General features: G+C 40.3%; 2 protein-coding genes across 6 annotated transcripts in view; both read left to right on the top strand.

Moving 5' to 3' along the window:
- Positions 1 to 281: 281 nt before the first annotated feature.
- LOC111267444 (sodium-dependent neutral amino acid transporter B(0)AT3) lies at positions 282 to 14,635 on the top strand. The gene is made up of 16 exons (XM_022845705.2): positions 282 to 338; positions 1,497 to 1,599; positions 1,882 to 2,117; positions 2,473 to 2,611; positions 2,778 to 2,918; positions 3,115 to 3,281; positions 3,665 to 3,826; positions 4,216 to 4,326; positions 4,570 to 4,697; positions 4,938 to 5,011; positions 5,381 to 5,569; positions 5,978 to 6,118; positions 6,264 to 6,423; positions 6,667 to 6,829; positions 7,592 to 7,783; positions 8,028 to 14,635. Exons 1-16 carry the CDS (start codon positions 282 to 284, stop codon positions 8,094 to 8,096), a joined length of 2,232 nt encoding a protein of 743 aa, XP_022701440.1. The 3' UTR covers positions 8,097 to 14,635.
- Positions 14,636 to 17,816: 3,181 nt separating this feature from the next.
- Positions 17,817 to 22,531, top strand: part of Aldh (Aldehyde dehydrogenase) — a 7,273-nt gene continuing 2,558 nt past the window's right edge. For all 5 annotated transcript variants that reach the window (XR_002684622.2, XR_002684621.2, XR_002684619.2 and 2 more), the window contains exons 1-6: positions 17,817 to 18,253; positions 20,349 to 20,497; positions 20,752 to 20,919; positions 21,145 to 21,497; positions 21,878 to 22,077; positions 22,299 to 22,397. Coding sequence is in view for 1 of the 5 variants with exons in the window: in XM_022845708.2 (XP_022701443.1) it covers positions 18,155 to 18,253; positions 20,349 to 20,497; positions 20,752 to 20,919; positions 21,145 to 21,497; positions 21,878 to 22,077; positions 22,299 to 22,397 (1,068 nt within the window). In the remaining 4 variants the exon portion in view is untranslated. The remainder of the gene's footprint in view (positions 18,254 to 20,348; positions 20,498 to 20,751; positions 20,920 to 21,144; positions 21,498 to 21,877; positions 22,078 to 22,298; positions 22,398 to 22,531) is intronic.

Genomic DNA, 22,531 nt, shown 5'->3' with positions numbered 1-22,531 from the left:
CTAACAGCAATTACCGCGTCTTCAACTAAATATTGTGTCGGAAACCTAACAAACGAACTTATAAAGACCGTTAGCCACTGGTGAAGACCTAAACATTACCGCATAACCAGTGATATATGCATCAAGTCGTGCAAATAGGACCTCATAATTCTAGATACCCGTATAGGAGGCACCATGTATAACGAAGTCCCGGCAACAGACGAAGGCCGCTGAAGCAAGTAAAGCCCAACAGACACTCTCGGCTCGGTTATTTCAACACTTCGAAAAAACAACACATCGCCATGCAGAATATTCTCAGGAAGCAAAATACTGTTGCGGAACTGCCCGTTGGTCCAAAGGTAGGTACCATGGTAGTGAGGCTTATTTTTTGATCCCTGTGTTTCGGCCGAAACTCTACTTGGACGTATGGACACAGCAGCAGAAGCAGCATACATCGTTTGGGGCACAGAGTCCTTGCACCGAATTGAAACGCCATTGCGATGCTAGCTAGAGAGACAGATCATGCTCGCATTTCTATGCCTTCGCTGCCACTCGAAACCCGACGCTAAGCTTAGGCCACATGCTGATCGCCCTATTTCATTGTTAGCGATTTTTTGTTTTTAAGCCGTACGGAAAGCTTTCAAATGAAAAGAACGCATCGATCCATAGATAAGCTCTTATTCTTTTTAACGAGTGCGAATACGCTGCCTTAAATCTGTTTGGATGTTTGGATGCAAGAAGAAGCATATGACAACCTAGTTCTTACTTCTATCCTTTACCTTTTTTTCCCATGGCTAAATGCGAATCGTTTGTACGGTAGGTTGTTCCTTTGCTGTCTATGCATTTATCTGTTCGCAAGCTCACGTTTCCTCGTTGACCTCTCGTTTTTTCTGCTCGTTGGCGCGAGGTCCCGTGAGGAAATAGCAACTTGACTAGGGCACGACCAACGTAGGGACAGTCGGCCCATGTTAACAGTGGAATTATGTCATAGACCTTTTTATTATTGTTTTGCACTTTGCCACTACTTCACGCACGCTTAATGCATGTCCCGTTTTAGACAGGTATTACGGGGCTAGCGGCAACGTGGCAATGACAACGGAGCAGCTGCCGTTCGCCCAATGCAATTAGTGTATCGTACATTGTTAAAAATCCTTAAATTTGGTCTGCTGATACCTTGTCTCGTTTTGTCCGCCTTCATATTAAATAGGAAAAATGCAAGAGAAAATGTTTTTCTAAGGTCATCAAACATGTGTTTCTTTTAAAAGAGGGCAAGAAGAAGAGGAGCCAGTCCATAGATGTTTCTGTATTAAACGAACAGCGTTTACCATTTGAGGATCTCACAAAAACTTGATGCCCTCTAGGATATATTTGTTGTTCTCTTATCTTTTAGTTTATATATATTGAATGAGAAAACTATGTTGGTAAAGTCTTTGACAAGCTTCAGTTAAGTGTTGATGCGATGCGATTACATAACTGCTAGATCCGTACATTAAGAAATGAATATATGGCTATTCTAGGTCGAACTGCGAGAAATGCAAGGACCGCTTCTGCCAGATGGAACCGATGCCAGCAATCATAATGTGCGTGTCACTTGTATTACAATACTAAGCGCCACCCAATGTTTGATATTAAAATGAAGATTACCTCCGCAATCTTCCTGGGAAGATACTTGCATCTAGCTAGGGCACAAACAACACACTTTAATTGCTAACGGTATACAAACGAAGGTATTGCTTGTCTTTGTTAAATAGTATATCTGTTAACGACAGCAGCTTTAGAAGGCGCTACCTGCGCGTTCCGTCGACACAAGCTCGTATTCTTCCCCGTTCCCAATACCTTGAAACAATCAAGCTAGGCTTAAAGAATAAAAAAATACAAAACATTTTATTATTTTTCGACAAGTCTGCAATGATTGTCGTTTTTTACCACCCCTACTATTGTTTAATGCTAATTTCTTGTTTGCTTCCGCTGTAATTTCTCCTCGGCTCCTCGGACAGAACTACGGGACAACAAATCAGGCATTTGAAGCTGACGTTGCTACGATAACCGGCCGTGACGAAAGAGACGCGGAAAATGATGATGATGAACGCAATCTCGCCGCTCCAGGAAAGGGCAAAAAGGGGCATCAAGTTTTCAAGGTATAAACAAAAAAGCTTCATAGCATAGAAGGGCAATCGCCGTTTGTGAGATAGTAAAACCACGAATTCCATAGCAAATGTATAAAATAGTTGAAACAGGTGAACGAAATATCTATTTGTATTGAAGCTCTGAAATGCTTTGATAAAACCAATGATGGTTTCCACGAACGAGGTATTGAACGAGGTTGGTCCAAGTAGTAGTCGAAAGTATTATACAATTATACATAAACGCGAGAGTAGCGTTCTAGAGAAAAACCATTAGTTACCACTTTATTAAGGGAAGTCCACGATATGGACGGATGGGTGTTGATAGGGGCCAAAAGGACAAAAAGGATAACAATTGAATCATTTATAGGCGTCGTGTCCAGAAGGAGCTGAAGATGAGCGAGAGTCGTGGGACAGCGAACTGCAATTTATTCTCGCCACAATTGGTTATGCCGTTGGTCTTGGCAATGTTTGGCGTTTTCCTTACCTAGCGCAAAAGAACGGGGGAGGTAAAACCACGAACTTGAAATATAATCTAAAAGTGCATTTTAAAAATTTGTCGAGCTATTAGTTAGATTTCAAAGTAGCAGTGAACTCTTTTTGTTGAATTGGATAAGATGGCTTCATCTAGTACGTGATGCAGCTTCTTATCTTCTGTTTTTCGTTGCTATGCAGGGGCCTTTTTAATTCCATATTTCATTATGCTGGCCATCGAGGGACTACCCATCTTCTATATGGAGCTCGCTGTAGGCCAGAGACTCCGTAAAGGAGCTATTGGAGTATGGAACCTGGTGTCACCATTTTGTGGAGGAATCGGTGAGTTTATTTCTATCTATTTAGAATCATCATCGCAAACTATTCGTTGCAGTTAAGCGGAAAAGGTCGGACGACGTTAGATTTTTCCGTTCCTTGGCTTCAAACAGACTACAAACGGTCATTTTAACAAACAAACTTATTCAAACTTGTTAAAGCCCAAACTGTTTTTACTTTTTTGTACGATCAATTGTTTTAGGTATGGCCTCGGCTGTGGTATCGTTCAATGTGGCACTTTATTATAATACCATTATTGCGTGGTGCCTATACTATTTTCTGCAATCATTCAGCACGCCGTTGCCCTGGGCAGAATGCCCACACATCATTACGGCAAATGACACTGCACTAATCGTACCTGAGTGCCAGGTAAATTAATGATTTGTAAATCAATGTTCCATCAATAGTTTCACATATATGCGCATAAAACTGATAATAATATAAGTAAATTAAAGTAAATATAGGTTTTGTTTAGGCTGCTAGGATTTCTCGTAGTTGATCCTTGTCTGCTCATATATTGCTTTACAATAGCCTTTGGTGTCGTTTTAACATTTGTATATTTGATTAGCCAAATTTGAAGCTAAGCTTAAGGCTTCGTAGCATCTTTTTTTAAAAAAGCGCGCCTGCATTTTGTCACATTAGTGTAGGTGTGGCGATAGCAGGTTATGAGAGTTGTAGCTTATAAACTTAGCATAGCGAAAGTTCAAACGCTGATTTCATTTTTTAACGATGTCTGACAATTTCATTTGCAGAAAAGCAGTCCGACGCAGTATTTCTGGTACCGGGTGACGCTCGACATTTCACCGGATATCGGGTCTCCGGCTCCTTTCAATTACAAAATCGCATTGTGCCTTGTCGCCGCCTGGATCCTCTGCTACATGTGCATGATAAAGGGTATCGCCTCATCAGGAAAGGCATGTGCCGCTGGTGATACGGTGTCGTAGCGCGTCAGCCAAAAAACTTCGAATAGGCTTCGCTTTTTTTTCAATGAAAAGCTATTCGCACAAGAGGGCAAACTACAAAGTTAAAGAATGACTGATACGCGACAAATATCTGATGGCATGTTTCGATAAGCAGTCATTAACAAAGTGCGATTTAGCTTTTCAGCCTTATCGGTTGAAGTAAGTGGGCGAGAGATTTAGAAGATTAGGCAAACATATGTCTTCAAGGTTCATTTTCATGCGATGGGAAAAAAGCGACACGCGGTTGAGATCATAACATTCGAAGTTTCTCAGACGAAGATACAAGTTACACTTTGCCATCTTGTACGCTGATATTTACATGGTTAATGTGGTCTTTCTAGGTGGTGTACGTTACGGCGACTTTCCCTTATTTCGTACTGATCATTTTCTTTTTCCGCGGAGTCACCCTTGAAGGAATGGCGGATGGGCTGATCCACCTTTTCAAGCCGGATGTAAGTCTCTGTACAGTAACTTTGTTTTCTTCTTCCGTTGTTACAAAATGCCACGTAAAGACGTTGGCACAGCATCTTCTGTACAATGTTCCATCTTCTACTGTCGCAAACCAAGTAAATCTTTACTACGAATAACCCTATGCCGTTTGTACTATTTCGTCGTTTGCCTGCCGATTTTGCTTGCGACAAGTTATTGTCCTATTAAGGGCAGATCTAGCATTAATCATCTTTTGTCGATCGTAGTGGACAAAACTCGGCGACCCAATGGTCTGGCTTGAAGCGGGCACCCAGATCTTCTTCTCGCTGGGCCTAGCGTTCGGTGGACTAATCGCGTTTTCCTCCTACAACCCCGTTCACAATAACTGCTTCAGGTATCTGATTTTAGCTGTTTTTTAACCTCTCAGTTCCTAAAGGCCTTCTGAGTCTTCAACAGTATCTAACATTAGTTCAGCGCTTTTCCCGTAGATAAAGGATTCTTTTTAATCTAATTAGAGCCACCAAAAGTGACGCCGGCAATTTTACATGGAATAATTCATTGTATTAAAGAACTGACCTGTTTTGGTAGCAATAGAATTTAAACAGATAGTTTTACACTATACGTCATATTCTAGGGATGCCGTAGTAGTGTCTTTCTGTAACTGCGCCACGTCGATGTTCGCTGGGATTGTGGTGTTTTCAATTCTCGGTACGTATTGACCAACTTTTACAGTCAACGATAAACTACAGTTGATAATAACCGGATCGTTTACTTCTAAAGTACACGTATTAGATCCAAAGCCATAGGCTACTTACGTAAACTTAACGCTTGACGCTCACACGCAATGCAGTAGGATCTGGTCGGCGTGACTAATGCCGCACTGAGTGCCTTTAATGCTACCTGTTCGGGTCCGGACGTAATTGAAAATCTGATGATGATAAAATCCGAAATAATTTTTCAGTTAGTTATTCTTATAACTGCATTATTGTATTAGAACGTTATTGTTGTTGCATCAACATGCATGTAAGAATAGGCTAAAAAAAAAACCTAAATAAAAAAAGGACCTTTAATACGTAGGCTTCAAGGCGCACATGACAAATAAACGTTGTCTAGCGAACAGGGCGCTTCGATTTCCTAATATAACGCATCCGCCAAAGGGAGCCGTTGGTTGGAATGAGTGTAACTTGGAAGAGGAGCTACAGCAGAGTGCCTCTGGCCCAGGCCTGGCTTTCATTGCTTTTACAGAAGCCATTAATCAGTTCCCAGGTGAGCAGAGCTCGCACTTAAGGCGTTCCTGTAAAACTAAGAATAAATGTTTTCGATTTTACATCCCTTACTGATTGAGTGCTGCTTCAAACGGCTCGCTTCTACCAGCAACACGAGGCTAACGGCATGTTTATTTTCGACTACCAATCGCTAAAAATGTCCAATTTCCCCGCCACAAAACTTATATGGGCGTTTAAGGAGCCTAGAGTGACTTTCCGAAAATCATTTAGCTACATATTTTTTTAATGTTTTTAAACAATTTCATACAACTTAAATGGGCAGCGATCATCAAATCAAAGAAAGACAGCATTCAATTTAATTTAGTATTTCTTTTATAGTATTTTCCGTAAATAAATTGTACTAGTATTTATATGTTCATTTGATCACAACTGTTCTGCTATCTCGTAGGCGCACCGTTCTGGTCGGTGCTATTCTTCATGATGCTATTCACACTGGGCATCGATAGCCAGTTTGGCACCCTGGAGGGGGTGGTCACCTCCATTGTCGATCTCAAGCTATTTCCCAACCTACGCAAAGAGTTACTCACAGGTATTTATTTACGCGTCTGCCTACTATTAATTAGATGTATTTAATATTAGTGCAATGCCTGTATCTATGTTTAAGCAAGGTGTGTATAGAATGAATATGAATCAGACAATCAAAAACAAACGTTCCTACTTGCGTTGTTTTCTAGGAAGCATTTGTGCACTTTCGTGCGTTCTTTCCATGATATTCGCCCATGGGGCAGGCAACTACGCGTTTACATTATTCGACAATTTCGCTGGCAGTTTCCCGTTGCTCATTATCGCGTTGGGTGAGACAATTTCTATCGCATGGATCTACGGGCTCAAACGGTACGAACCGATGCAAAATGGCGGCGCCATAACTGGCGCAGCGCGCATATAAACCGTTGAAAGACTTCGTTACACGTTGTATTTCTTTAGGGTAAATCCTTAGGGTTTGTCGTAGATTACTGATATTAAAACATCCGCTTGCGTGGTACCGATGAAGCAAAATTACAGGCTAAAAAGCTGTAACTCATAAAAAAAAATGCATATATTATAAATTCGAATCTAATACAGCCCTTACCTTCGCAGATTTAACGACGACATCGAATTAATGACTGGCGTACGACCCGGATTTTATTTCAACGTCTGTTGGAAGTTCCTTGCCCCAGTAACAATGCTCACTATTCTTGCTGCTTCATTTTATAAAATCTTCACCGGAGGCATACAATACGAAGGTTGGGACCGCGAACAGGTAGGTTAGATGTTATTAAATACTCTCAAATTTTTTCCGTTCGGAATCAGCACGTTTATTTGTGAAGTTGTTTCACCAATCTGCCGATTATCAAAAGCTGGAAATGACAAGCGCAGACGCCACTAGCCGAACTATCTCTTGCTTCGGCATCGTTCTTATAGACGGAACTTTGAAATACTCAGATCGCATTTGGTATCGCAAACAAGAAAAGGTTCCTTACGGGTGTATCCATAGGGTGGACATTACCATTATATTATATTAAAGAAAAGATAGGATACCTCTTAAGATGAATTGAACGAAATTAACCCTAAAATATAGGCTTCATATGGAGTGCTTGACTATAAATGTTCCTTATTCGTTTTTGGCTCCAGCTGAATAAACCGAATATTTTGTCTAAAACATAAATAATAATAAAAAAAAAACAAACAAACATTTTTTTCACATGATTATTGGACTCTACTTGCGTACTTACGCTGATTCTAAGTCGTAGTTTTCGCGGTAGCGGTGTGTATTGAAGTTGCAATCTTCGAACTTCTTCGTTTCTAGCGAGTGGTTGAACTCTTCATCCTGCGAATTTCTTAAAGCCATTATGTTAGATTATCGAAGGTACTATGAAAAAACATGTATGTAACTCCGTATCATTAGTTTTTTTTGTACGGAAATTCCCCGTCTAGAGTCAATCGAGTCGTATATTATAGCTATGCGTAGTACAATACATTCGTGTTTACATTTTCCCGTTTTTTTAATTAATCAATTTTTTAGGCGATTCCTATCCCGCTATCCTGGCCAGGTTGGTGCATTCTCCTGATCATTTTCCTTATTGGTGTCTCGACAGTCTGGATTCCACTGGTAGCAATCTTACGTGCCGGTGGCGTGACACTTTTGCCGCCGGAAGAGCCAGCTTGGTTCCCTGCAGACGAACTACGGGAATTTTATGGAATCACGGAACATGAAGTAAGCAACTAATTTAGTTCGGGCACCAGCATCTAATAAGACGACCAATAGGTAGCAAAAATCGTCGATGCTAAAGCAGCCAAATATTATTATTGTATATTTACGTAATTACTGCGGGCAGTGCTAAGAGCCAATGACAACGTTCTGTTCCGGATGTGATTTACCTGTGGTCATCGCACGATCTGACTAATTCCGAACAATGTGAATCGGCTACATTTTGAAATCCACCTATCGTTATTTGCAGGTTACACCGTTCGAACGGTGGCTTTTCTGCCTACAGGACGATCGGCCTGTAGCCCTTAACGACTACTAGTTTCTACCCGGTTTTCTGGCAGTAGGAACGAACACTTCAATACAAGCAAGGCACAACATGGGCGCGGAAAGGAATCTGCATCTTGATGTATGGCCACGATCTTGTAGCGAATACGGACGACAGGACACTGGCAATCGACAAAAAGGCCGCTAGAATATTAACTCAGGTGACGAAAACGCGTTCAAAATTGCCGCCACACTAACTGCTATCATTTTGCGGCGGCTTCGTTAGAACTGTTGTTTCCTTTACAGAAGGCTGCAGTAGGCGAGTGAAAGCTGCAGTTCGGAACTGGATGTGGACATTTTTCCTAGCGAAAAGCCTAATGCCGCAAATGATATCAGATGCATAATCGTATACTATCAAGTTTACGATAAGAAGTTGTAGATGGCACCCACATAAATAATATTTGCATTATATAATATGAATGTGATGCTGAGGTGGCTGAAGCCGGTATAATCCAGCTACAATATACCCTTGAAAAGTCGTTGTTTCCTTGTGTGCGGGGCCGAACAACGGCAAAATATGTGACAGATTTATTAAATATAGTGTCCAAATCGGACTTAGGAACAGGCCTATTGGCCAATTGAACATGTGTTTACATTGTAAATAGACAGTCAGCAATATGATATTAGTATCGTGATCTTAGCAAGAAGTTAGCGGGAAGAAGTTAAAAATCATTGAAGATGGTGGTCGAGGCAATACTATTATGAGGGAATGTGAAAACTTTTTTTTCAATAAAAGCATACATTTATTCTAATGTCATCGTAAGATGATCGCCGAACAGTCGTCATCAGGCTTAATTAACGCGTAGAGTTGGTGGACTGTGCTAACCCCCAACCTCCATCAATCAACGAAACATTCAGCGACCGACAAAGTCAGCCATTTTCATTCACACGCAGAAACATCTATAGTGGGACTTACGAGCGGCCGATAGCAGATTTTGCCTTCGATTTAAACCTAAACTACCGATATGCGCAGTAGATGATCGTTAGAAATAACTATACGCTACAAAGGGATGGGGTATATGCGATGTAGCGCACGGAGCCAGAGCTCATGTTCTCGCCACCATTTCATCCAGCTGTTGTACAAATCTCGCAGAATTCAACTCAAAATCATAGCCTGAATAGCCAACAGACTTTATGCGTGATGATCCGAGCATCTCCGCTGTCATGATTCTTGCATCCTCACAGGATTCTCTCATATAGAAACGTAAATATGTATCACGCTGCCTTAACAAGAGTGTCCCACTAACCAAGGGGATCTCTACGAATGAGCTGTCACAGGTTGTTGTAGAACGATTATATACTAGCACGAATGTATTGGATCGAGTAGAGCTAAGTAATAATTATAATTATAGTAATTAATTATCCTATCGAGTCACTCTGTTCGTGAATGTGATGGCGTAACAGCATGAGACAAAGTCGCACTGAAGTAAAGACACTCAAACTATATTATTTTCCAAACGGTAGCACTGCGCACATAAAGATGACGAAGGTTATCTCTAAAGTCCCTTCTTTTAGAAAGGTAGAAGGTGAGACCCATTGAAGGAAACCACCGTTGACAAATCTCTGAAACAAAACTAGAAAGGGATTAGTTAATACGGCGCCTGAACGAACTAATTAGTATTATTGCGCTCTGATAAATGCACACTTGAGGAGGTAATACTCGATACGCTAAATGAATTGTTAAAAATAGCATCTCCCTTAAGCAAAGCACGTACGAGCCTATAAAAGTATATGTACCGTAGACGATATGGTAATTCAGAGGGGAATTCGTTTTCCAAAATATGACCAGACGCTCTTAGAACATCAAGGAGCCAGTAGCCTGAACTACAAAAAGTGATCACATCTTCTATACACGCCACACCTAAGAGATATTTGACGACGTTATACTGCGTATCTGGATCTTCTAACACTCACTATTCCATATCTACCAAAAATACACTCTGTTACATTTCTGCGATAACCTATTTAAGGCTACTCATACTAGCAGCGCTTGCGACGAACCTTAACGTGTATTGCAAGCTCATCGAGGCCTTTTCTGTTCAAATGAGCCGGCCAATTCTTCGAGTGTACACGTTCCTCAATGGCAATAACTTGGATAATAGGAAAGTTGTGTGCGCCACTTTGGTGACTGTCAACGTCTCAATTTTCAAACTACAGCTCTTCGTACAATATACTTCTCTATTTAATAATGGCCGGGGAGGATGGCAAGAAATATCCAGCCTCAATTGCCTTCCTTGAGCCGTGAAATTCGGCAGAATGGGTAATACTGTCCGAGTACTTTCAGATAGTGCGTTACATGTGTAAGAAGGCGGCGAAACCTAATCAGACCTGCTACATCATATACGGGTGTGGTAGGCTGAATAGGGAAAGAATGCATCTTAAAGCATTGATGACGCTTGCCTTGGAAATTGCTGGCGCTGCTGGCTCTCAGCTTTTTGCAGCAACGGTGTATATGAACGCGAATAACAGGTATATTTCTAAAGACAGAAGATACATATGTACGAATCTACTGGACTCGGGAAATTATCTACCAGTCGAATATTGTGATGTAAAAGATTTAATGACTGCAAGTTCCATTAATGATTATAATTAGTAATAGGCAGTGTTGTAGAAGACACCGCTGTTGCCCGACGATGTCTTCTACAACACTGCGTATTACTAATTATATATATAGGTATGTTATTGTTCATATGAAGATGTTCTCGTCGTATCTTCTAGTAAAGTTTAAGTTTAATGATGCTTCATCTCGTATTCGATCAACGTCAATTTTCTCAATGTGAATAGCAGGAACAAGTCCCTTTTTTGTGGGTTTTTCTCTCTGTATCTGGCCTCCTTAACACTGATGCCATTCCGTATCTAACCAAGGCAGGAAGACCGAACTGGAGTCTTTCACTCAGTCCCCAAAACCAATAAGACTGATATTCTTCGAAAAAATCCAATTGTTAACTAACTGTTTTACTATTTCCTGTTACTGTTACACACTGATATATCAATGTCGTTGTTGACTCTTATTCAACAATTCCATCTTGCAACGCTCCGACAACAAGCCTGAACGGGAATGCTTGCCAGGGATGGACTTGAGATAGTTATTTGTCTATAGAATTTCGTTGGCTGGTTTCCAACGTCTTTACGCCTAACAGAATGGACAATTTTGCGTCGTTATCATATTTATACTCGTCTCGTACGATATGTCAGCCATCCAAGATCGTTTGGCCCTAACTGTAGGTCCCCGCGACCTTAGTGGGTAATGTGTCTGCCTGCTAACCTTATGAATATGTGGTGGTAAAAGTTCGAAGCTATTCGTTTTGTGGTGGTGGGCAATCGTATCATGAAGTACCACACTGCGATGTCGTACGTAAGACTATAAACATCTATGTCTAATTTGTAAGCGTCCTCCAGCAACAGACACTATCCGGAATCAATGGCAATATTATAGGTATTATCAGGCTTATACTAAGCCGTATTTGTCACACAGTCACTAAACGCTAGAGTCACCTAACAACAAGTAGCTGAAATGACGTACTCGGCCACTTACACAACGTCTTCTCGATTCACGTAACGCTCTCGAATCAATGCAGAAACGGCCAGGCAGACGATCGAGCAGACGCAAGCAATTGGTAATATAGATATACTCCATTGCTGTAAGAGATACCTTGCGGTTGGCTACCGAGATCGAAAAAACGTGACTGTATTAACACACCCAGGGGTTTCTCGCTGCGTCGAATCTATACTGCCACTAATAAAAAGGTTGGTTCTGGTCGAAATATTTTCTGTGCATCAATAGTAATACACAGGTAATGGGTTTATTTTCCGGCTGTGTGAGCAAACAGAGCAACCGACAACAAGTATCATATTGGTTGTCCTGCACTGTAGTGACAAAATGACCAGCGTTCATGTTATTGTTGCAAAGTACCAGCCACTATTTAGGGTACCGTAATAGAGAACACTGTAGCATACAGGGTTTCAGTTTAACGATTTGAGTTAGCCTTGTGGCCATTTCAGAAAGGGTCATGTATACATATATGACAAAAAAAAAAAGCAAAACTATTATTGTTATTATGCATTATATAATCCATATATTTACGTTGTATCTTATACGACGAATCAGGTATATATGTAATTTGTGGATGTGTGTACTTGAATGGCGCTGCTGCTGCTGGTATAGCTACTAGCGCTATTGATCTTTAATTAATTAGCATTATCACTACGATTCACGAAGGCACATTGCTTGCTACACCTCGTGTACAAAAGCAGAACAGTCAAAGAAAAACCTGTTGTGCATTTTATTTTTTTGCTTTCATTGGTGTTCAGTCGTGGCTTTTCCGTAGCCAGGCTATTTACAACCGGCTGACGGGAGGCGGAACGATTTTTTCGTCCGTGGAAGCGTGCCAATTTTATGGTTGACCAACAGTGGTCGAAAGGTGTTGATCGAAGATCGATACATTATTACAGAAAGAAGTAATCGGACTGATTTTTTTGCAAGCAAGGCCAAGCTTAAACGGGAGAACAAAGCTTGATCTCATTGCTTCTTTGCCTATCGATGAGCATTGTTACGCTACAATAGCTGTAACGTCTCGATATGGGCAATGCGCTTGTATCGGCTGTTTCATTTTGCCGCGCTTTGAAGCAGAACTTGGTCGGATTGATTTACGTCGTCACAAGCAGATACCTCTATTAAAGGAGTTCAAACTGTTGAGAGGCGTCTTTTTGATGAAGTATTCACGCGAGCACTTCCGTTCCGCCAGTTTTTCCCTTCGGTAGAAAACGGTAATGCAATAAGCCATGAAGCAAAGCACAGTTCGTTAGTAAATCAATGGCGTACGGTCTAGGTGGCGTAATGAACTCAAGATGAGAGGCTGCCATATTCTGGCGCTGTGGGCAATTCAAACGTCGCTGGACATATGGATTGCCTTATCGACACATTATTCTCATAATAAAATCCGCCATGAGACGTGGCCATTCGAGGGCAAACTGGTCTCGTGTTGACCAACTCGTGCTGAAAGGTCTATTCACAATGTCGTACTACGACAGGCACTATTTTTTTTTGCATCTCATGCGTACATTTTAGAGCACCATCTACGTGCAGCTGAATGGAAACCAGTTACAGTAGAGGCAGAAACAGCATTAAACCAAATATTTAAAACCCTTAAATCAATTATAGTTGTATTCCAATAAAAAAAAAGAAGAAGAAAAAAAACGTGGCTGATTTGAGCACCGTGCTGGATAGCCGGTGGACTGGAGGAACAATTCCCGTATTTTTTCCTTTAACAACCGAATGTCAAAAATATCAACTGATCGAAATAATGTATTTTGGTACGACTATGATAATTTAATGGCGCGAGTCTAACTCTTAATAAAGCCTATTTAAGATGTTTAACTTATATTCCGTTTCAAGTCTCCATTCGGAATTCTGCCTTCACCGACTTTGTGAGGTTTCGCTCCTCTCTAGGTCGCTAAGGATATTTTTCGAGAGGACTTCAAAACCTAGATAAACCCTTATCTTCTTTTATAACACTTTGATAGCAAATACTTAGAAAAGTCGTTTATCTCGAACACAGAAACAAACAACTGATTCTATTGTGATTATTATGTACTGATCATATGAAACGTACAAACAAAGCAGAAATCGATGAAGTCGGTATCTTGAACTATCGGAGTAGCAAATAGTGAATACAAAGATAAAGGGGTAACATGTTATATACTTGTGCGTATTGATCTCAGATGAACTCCGAACAATCGAACCGTTATGTTGATGGATAGATTTCTTGCCCGACGTAGCAAAACAATGGAAGCGGAGCATAGTTTTGAGCGAATTATGACAATTGTATACGGGCATTAAGATAACCTGTGAAAAAGCGTTAAGTTCAAATGAAATCCTTTGTGATTCTGTTGCAGGTTCGACAGATTTAACTTAACATTTAAACTGTAAATATTTGCAAAAATATGTAATAAGTTACGATTCACCTTGATGCTGTGTCATTGTATAATCCAACTTTGTCAGTTTTAGGAATGATCCTTTCTATCAGAAATGACAGGAACATTACAGACGCATAAAATAAAAACAAAAACATAACTATATATATAAGTGCTACCAAAGGGAGACGTAAAAAGGAATGCGTTCACCTGAACTATAGCGATGCAGCTCCACTAAACTCGACTAAATTAGAAAAAAAAAAAAGAAAAAAAAACAAATATACACCAACACTGACATGGTTCCAAGTGAGTCACGTGTATTTGTTCAAAGAATTAAAAAAAAATGAACGTAACAACTGACTAGATCACAATACAATAATTACGATATTACTAACAATTATAATAAAAGTATATAAATATACTCATATGACATAATAAATAAATATATATACACATACATATGCAGCCATTGTAGTACGTTAAAAGAGATCACCTTATCCTAGAAGACTGTATAGGAAACTCTTAAATCCAACATATATATATATACGTATATATATACATATATATATATATATATACGTATATGGATGTGGTGAAATAAATATTGGCAACACATACAAACTTTTCGTGGTGTTGATTTCGGGTAAAGTTTTCATTACGCGGAGAAGGATAGTGAGCTAGCGGTTAATTTGTTCCTCGTCGATCAGTTCGAGCTCTGATACTCTACAGTAATCAATGGTTATATTTCGTCAACGATAGTGCATAGATCTGATATATAATGGTCCTTCAGTACTATGGCTAGCTAACGACTCCAAAAAGCAGTTAAAAAACGACGTGTACTTGTCCACTGCAATGTTTACCCTTCAAAAGATGCAATTTGTATTAAAAGGCATATGAAAACATTTAGTATTACTAAGTCGAATGTGAAGAAAATTCATCGCTCACTATTATTATGTACAACTTCAGCTTTCTGCGCAAGGTTTTTTACATACAATATTGTAAGTTTAAATTAAGCCGCTAGATAGGTATAGAAAGTGAATCTATTGCAACGTCATAGAGTCAGACTATATCTACCTCCAGAGCTAGAAGTGCATTAATAAATAAGTAAATATATATACACATACATATGCAGCCAGTAAAGAAAATATCATATAATTAGAAATCTATTGTAGTCAGACTTGTAGTTACTGCTCAGGCCTATACACGACTAGGAATATTTTACTTGTATAGTCTACTATGAGTAGTACTGGCCTACTCATCTGTGAGGTAGCACGGATTGCAAATTCCAGATTTTTCGAAAAAAAAAAAACGGAAAGTAAGAGGAACGTTCGTCTTTCCCTGTTGTGATTTTCTGGATGGTTAGCTCCAAGCAGGAGTCAACGGACTTTGAAAAGAAGCGCTGCTGTCATTCGCTAAGGGAGCCGATGAAAAGTTTTCTTACTAAACTAAATGAAGGTTCAGTATTATGCAGATCAATTAAAATATGCGCTCGTCTACACAACTGTTTCAAAAAGGTACCATTAATTTAGCCTCATACTAACTGTACAATCCTTAATGGTTTCCTTTGGAGTAATCCCCGTCGAATTCCTGAATCGACATTTACTTATTACTGAAGTTATTGAAAAAATAATTTTCGAATTAAATCATAGAAAATGATCTAAATGTCTTGCGTTTTTTCCGTGGCCGTAAGTCTTCATCTTCCTAGGCGTGTTTTGGGCTTTGAAAGGAGCAAAAACTATGCAACGTTAGCTTCCGTGAGTACAGTGAAATTGGTACGAATAGATTTTTTTATGCAAAAAAAAAACGCGATACAATTACCGGCGTGTGAGACGGTGAATTATCATGATGATGGTGTAATTTCTACAACCGTTCACTCAAATCAATGTGTTCACCAATATGTTACACACCATCAACCACGATTATAACGATCTGGGTTGGCCCAGGTTATGCTGGAAATTTGAAGCCAGTCCTATATCGACTTCAAGCATGACCTTGTTCTGCCCTGTTATTGAAGTGGGCGTCTGTACCGTGCAGGAAACGCCTTGAAAATGCGAGGTGCGTGATTAGAAGTGAAGAAAAGTGAGAAAAATCATATTCTATATAGGCATACTATGACGTAGCAGTAATATCCGCAGAGGTATTCTGTCAGCTATCCAGAGAGTGCTGAGCGTCAGTCGATAGCCGCTCGCGCAGCCCCTCAGTCGCTTCACCGTCCAGCGTACCTAGAGGCAGAGCTACACGAAAAAAGTCACTCTCATATCGTTAGTCGAGTGAACGCAAAGAGTATTGGCTCCACCGCTAGCCGAGAAAAGAATATTGCATTGTCTACAGCCACCAGCCTAGTATTTCGAGGCAGGGACACATCTTGACGGTCAAGACACAGCCTTAAGCACATGACGGTAATGAGCACGCGCGTGCCAACGTTCAACTCGGCTCACTGTGGACGACCAATTTTTCGCAGGACTGAACACCAGTGTTTTAATCTGTCACTAAACAGCTCATCGTTTACAAACTTCCACACCGACGAATAGTAACATACAGTCAATATTTTGTTATTTTTTTCTTATCGGATGAAAAGCGAGTAATTATTACATGAGTGCGCACCGCGAAGACACGTACGCAGGCTCAGACTGTGTAGAATGACCTTAAATGAAAGGATTACTAGCCACCAAACTAGGGATAGCCACCAAAGTCTCAGGTAGCTGGTATGAGGTCTAGAAGATAACTACTAAACGTCTTTCTATCGGTATAGAGATTGATATATCTCTACATCTATTAGATATAGAGAGAGACAGAAAAATGTCTAGAATATTAATTGGTTCCACTTCTGTGTGCTATTTATTGTAGCTTCCAGTAACAATAGGAAAGAAGCGAGCCAGATTGAATTATTCTTTTGTAGTTTTAGGTGTAGGTAAATTTATTAGACACCGAAATATTGGTTTCTGTAGGATCTCGGGCTACTATATTGTACTTTTGTCCCTCCCGAAACACTCACTGTGAAATCACCCCATGTCATAGTACTACCAGAATCACTGACCTTTGTTAGGTACGCGAAATCGTACTCAGATTATCTCATAGCTCTATGTTTCAAATTTTTCACATCCAGTATCGTCGGTTAGCCATTCTATCGGACAGACGGCTGTCTCCCAGTGCGACACGAAGTCTGCCTATGTCCGTGTGTGTGCCCAATAAGCTATGACGCAGATTATCCCACACCTAACCATAGCCAGCCGGCTTCAATGTAAACCACTTCCAATTACCTCTTATCTTCCAGCACAATTTCATTGACCCTATCAACTCTTTTGAACCTTCACTTTCTAACCGCCATTCGGCAAATCTCAACACCTGAAATCACTTTTAGGCTATCTAATTTTCACAGGCGTTTCTCTGGCTCCTGTTACCAGCACGATAATTTTTGCCTTGGATGAACATTATTGCCATTAACTTTGACTAGCCGAGACGCATATTCGCAATCGCAAACGCTAGCTTTGACTTTGAGGAACTTTTCTTTATTAGCTTGTTAATTGTAGGATGAAACATGTGTATAACTCTAGCTCTAAATCAAGATGGTCAATTTAACAATTAGCCAGTGTTCCATCGATGTTTAAAGTATTTCAGCCGTTAGATAGTACTTTACATGGCTAGCATGATAGCATTACGATAACATGAACCACCGTTGGATAGTTGAGTGGAAACTGGCGATGGTAGCGCCCTCGGCATTGCGCCGCCGAAGAGCTAGTTAAGAGAGGGAAAGAACGAAAGCAGACGATAACAGTCGTATAAGAATAGCTGACGGTTCGTTTGACACGGACATTAGCTAGCGGGACGGCGTCACCTGCAAGCGGTGCAGTCAGTGAAGCATCGGGATACAATCGTTAACCAGGCAATAGGGTAGGAAGCGGCGTGATATTCATCTTTAAAGTGACGATGAAATGCCATTGATGCGTGTATCTATATCGGTACGCATGTGCAGGAACGCTCTGTTGGAGGCCTGTTGACGCATATAGGTGAACAGTAACTGATCAGCTTCTCTAGTGTCAGTACGCGCTTTAGGGTAGTTCGGGACTGACTGGTGTTCGGGGTGGAAGATTGGTGATTTTGTCTGTCAGTGAAAAATACGAAACAACGAAAGCTATAACGATGCTTCGATTTGGGGCCAGATTCGCTACATATGCGCGGCACTATGGAACGCAGCCCATGGTGCAGCCTGTGAGGACTCCCGAAGTGAAGTACACACAGGTAGGTGAGATGTTTGCTCATTGGCGATATTTGATATAATGTATTAGGTGTACATATTGCACGTATGCGTGTGGTCAGGCGAAAAAAATCAGTTGTTGTACTGCGTCCAGTTAAAGATAATTCCTAATAGGAAGTCCCAATATTTAATTACAGAAAGCCGTGTAATTCTCGAGATATTCTTGCAACACGAACTAGTAAGGGTAACATCAAGTGAACACGTTCTGAATCGTTGCTAAAAAAAGCCAAACGTAACTTCAGACCGAAATGATATTCTAGATCTTTTTGTTTACTTTTCTGCTTACACAAAAATGCCCTGTCAATATCATTGCTACCGATCAGAGCAGAATACCACTCTTACATCTTAAACATGTTGTGATGTAATACAACATTTGTACCTTGAAACTAAACAAAAACCCATCTGTCAATCCCACTTGTGGATCCCAAAAGCACGTTGTTGATTGAAGCTTGAGTCTGACTCTTTGAAACGAAGGCCATCCGTGTTGCGGTATGTAATGTCTCTCGTTTGGTTTCTCGGAGCAGAGTATTGCGTCTAGGTTTACATAAACAGGTGTCCAAAATTAGTGTCACGGAAGATATCTATTAATTAGTGAGATGCTGTTTCAGCCCACCGATTAGGAATAACGTCTTCCAGTTGAAAATTACGTATGTTTTATTTTAGCCTTCCATAACAAAAAAAAAAACTTTTTGCTTTGCATCATAGTGTTGTGAAAGTTTCTTTCTTCATTATATTGTGTTGGTGGAAAAAGTTTATATAGTGTTAATGGAGAAAGTAACTAACACAACGTTGATACCCAAACTGAAGTATTTTTCATGGATCCGTGTGTCTTGCATGGGTCATCTGGGTAATGCTTGTTTTTCTAATGTCTATTACAGTAAATATTTTCTGAATAACTTTTTTTCATCGATGCCTTTATCGATGTAATTCCCCTACTGTAATCTGTTTTTTAAATGACTAAATAGATAAAACAAATGCTCGAGATTTAACACTAGCTGGCGTTTCCTGTGTTGAGTACCGATTTTGAGCTTAGACCGCCTCACGTGTGCATAAGTTTAGTAGGCAAAAGCATTGCAGTATTGCGGGAACGAGTAAAATACGTATGCCGTGCTGTGGGCTTTCCGAAGTGGGTAACATTTGTTTGTTCTGCACTTGAATTGTGTACTTCGTTTGGGCCTTCGTATTTACTATGAGCTGACAATTCGTAAATAGCCATGCCTCACTCAATGCTTAGATAGCTTGCTTACTATCGGTTTTATCATTAGCTACTCGGGTATCGTAAGTGTGCTGATTGACCAACGTTGCAGAAGATTTTAATGTGTACTTTTCTATGAAATTTTTACGGAAAAGTTTTTTCCGTACAAAGAAGTTGTTTCGACACTACCCTGACTATATTACCTTTCAGAGAACTGCAAACTTTTGAAGGAGCTTGATTTCAGAGAACGCTTTTACCTTTCGTATTACATTGTAGAACATCTATGGCCGAAAACTTAGTCTGCTACTCGTACGTTAACAATTGCAGAGCGAGTATCTTGTGCATTAAATATACGGGCGTCAGCGACATCGGTATTCGGGCGTACGACAGATTAGGATTGATGTTTGCCTGTCAAGGGCGCAAAAAAGATTCAAGAAATTGCTGATACTTTTTTCTTTTACTTAACATAACGTAGTTTTCGTTGTATTTGCCTCTAACAGAATTGAAACAAACACAATTATTTTAGAGATAGAAGTGATGTGTAGAGAATATTTATTAGTTTATGTAAGTGTCTTAACATGAGTGTATACACAGGATTCTGTCGATCGTTCGTTAACTCTGTTTAGATAGGCTTAGGTACGACATAAGTAGGATATCGATGGTATGAGGCCAATTAATTTCGCAATGTCCTGCATATAGCACACGAATAGGTACAGTAATTAGACAGGTAGGATAAGGACGACATAAGTCTTATACTTACAAACCGCTACGCCTCGTAGGATCTTGTTTCCTTCTTTCTTAACGGTTTCATGCTAAGTTATATATTGGTCCCTCTAAGTCACATCTTTTAACGCAGACTCTGCTGTTTCAATTATACTGTCTAGTTATTTATCAACAACGAGTGGGTAAACAGTACCCAAGGAAAGACGTTTATTACTGAAAATCCCACTACAGGGCAGGCTATCACCGAAGTCTCAGAAGCCGATGCAAAAGATGTCGATCGAGCAATTCAGGCAGCTCGGGACGCCTTCAGGTGTGCAGAATACATGTTCATTACGAAACTTAATAATAATCAGCTTCAAGCCGAAAGTAGATTGCACTTACCATGTACTAGTAGGGAAGCTTGACCTCAGATATAAATTTTACTAGTGAAAAAATTTTCTAGCCACTTTAGTTTAATTGTACTAAAATAATAGTAACAAGAAAATAAAGCTATTATACTCACTCAGATCAACCAGTATTAGTACTACGATTATTAAAATTATGATTTCTTTTTCGGATTCTTAGGCTCGGTTCTGAATGGCGAAGTATGGATGCTTCAGAGCGTGGGCACTTACTTTACCGTCTAGCCGATCTCATGGAGAGGGACCGCCTTTATCTAGCCTCGCTGGAAACCTTGGACAACGGCAAGCCATTCAGTGATGCCTACAATATTGATCTCGAACTTTCAATCAAGTACAGTTTAATTCCTACTCATAGGATGAGTGTTTTCTTTTTTTTTTTTGTTAAATTGTTTGTAAAATATAAATGCATATTATAACGAAGACGGATATATTAAACATGGGTGTATAAATAATATCTAGCTTGTTCACTGATTTTTTGGTAAAAATACTTCTCGTTGGGTAACGCTGTACTGTTTGTTCTCAAATGTAATGGCCACACTATGTTATGCGCTAATAGGTGTCTACGGTATTATGCCGGATATGCTGATAAAAACCACGGCAAGGTATTGCCCATAGATGGCGAATACTTCGCATTTACAAAACACGAGCCCGTGGGGGTCTGTGGCCAGATTATCCCGTGGAACTTTCCCTTGCTCATGCAGGCTTGGAAACTCGGTCCGGCACTGGCCACAGGTAACACAGTCGTCATGAAACCCGCCGAACAGACACCCTTGACGTCCCTGTACGTTGCTCAACTTGTAAAAGAAGCAGGTTTTCCACCTGGTGTTGTGAACCTCCTGCCCGGATATGGTGAGACTGCAGGAAGGGCGATCGCAGTACATCCTGATGCTGATAAAGTAGCATTCACCGGTAATAAGTTTTTCAAGCTTTTTAAGGTTAGGTTATGTTATATATAACGTTTATGTATAAACGTAACCTAACCTAATATATATATATTTTGCAAGCAATTTTGCTACTTGCGTTATCTAGTTATAAGACGCCACTAAGGCATCCTTTAGTTAGTTCAGGCACAGGTGTCCGTAAGGCAATGCATGTGATGAAACTGTACACAAAATAATTTCTGAACCCGAACCCTTTGACAACCGGTTTCGGTTGTAACTGGCAAAGCGTTTTGTCTATTTGAAATATTAAATCAGTTTAGTGAGTAAGCAGATCTGATCTGGTTAAGCTATTCCAGGTACACATATGTAGCATTGCAAATATCAGTGCGATTACACCAATTCTTATAGGTTCTACGGAAGTGGGAAAGCTAATTATGCAGGCAGCCGGATCATCCAACCTGAAACGAGTTACCCTTGAACTGGGCGGAAAGAGCCCGAATGTGGTCTTCGCTGATGCTGATATTGACCACGCGATCGAGACTTCGCATTTCGGCCTGTTTTTCAACCAGGGCCAGTGCTGTTGCGCTGGGAGTCGCATCTTTGTTGAGGTAATTATTGTGATTTGTGATTTTACATTGCTTCGGCTGTCGCTTTCGGTATTTCTAATATCCTGGATTTCGTTTTAGTTACAATATGGTATAGAAGGCAATGGTTTGGAACCCCAAAAAAGCCTTTAGGTTTATTAATAGGATACAACCGTGACACGCTCTGCTAGTAGCTTCAATCACACTTAAGGTTAGCAACTTGTGATTTGTCTGGTGACGCTTAGGATAAGATCTACGATCAATTTGTGGAGCGCAGCGTAGATTTGGCAAAACAGCGCACTATTGGAGATCCGTTTAACTCAAACACGAAGCAAGGACCTCAGGTCGGTAACCAGGTTTCTGTACTATTTAAACAACTACCTCAGTGTAACTACTAATCGTTTCGTATCCATTCGTAATACGTAACGATCGCAAATACCCCTTGCTGTATATGCGATATCTATGTTGAAAGACGTTT

This window comes from Varroa jacobsoni, unplaced genomic scaffold (assembly GCF_002532875.2).
Source record: "Varroa jacobsoni isolate VJ856 unplaced genomic scaffold, vjacob_1.0 scaffold_1189, whole genome shotgun sequence".
Lineage (NCBI taxonomy): Eukaryota > Metazoa > Arthropoda > Arachnida > Mesostigmata > Varroidae > Varroa > Varroa jacobsoni.
This window is presented reverse-complemented; position numbering and strand designations above follow the sequence as displayed.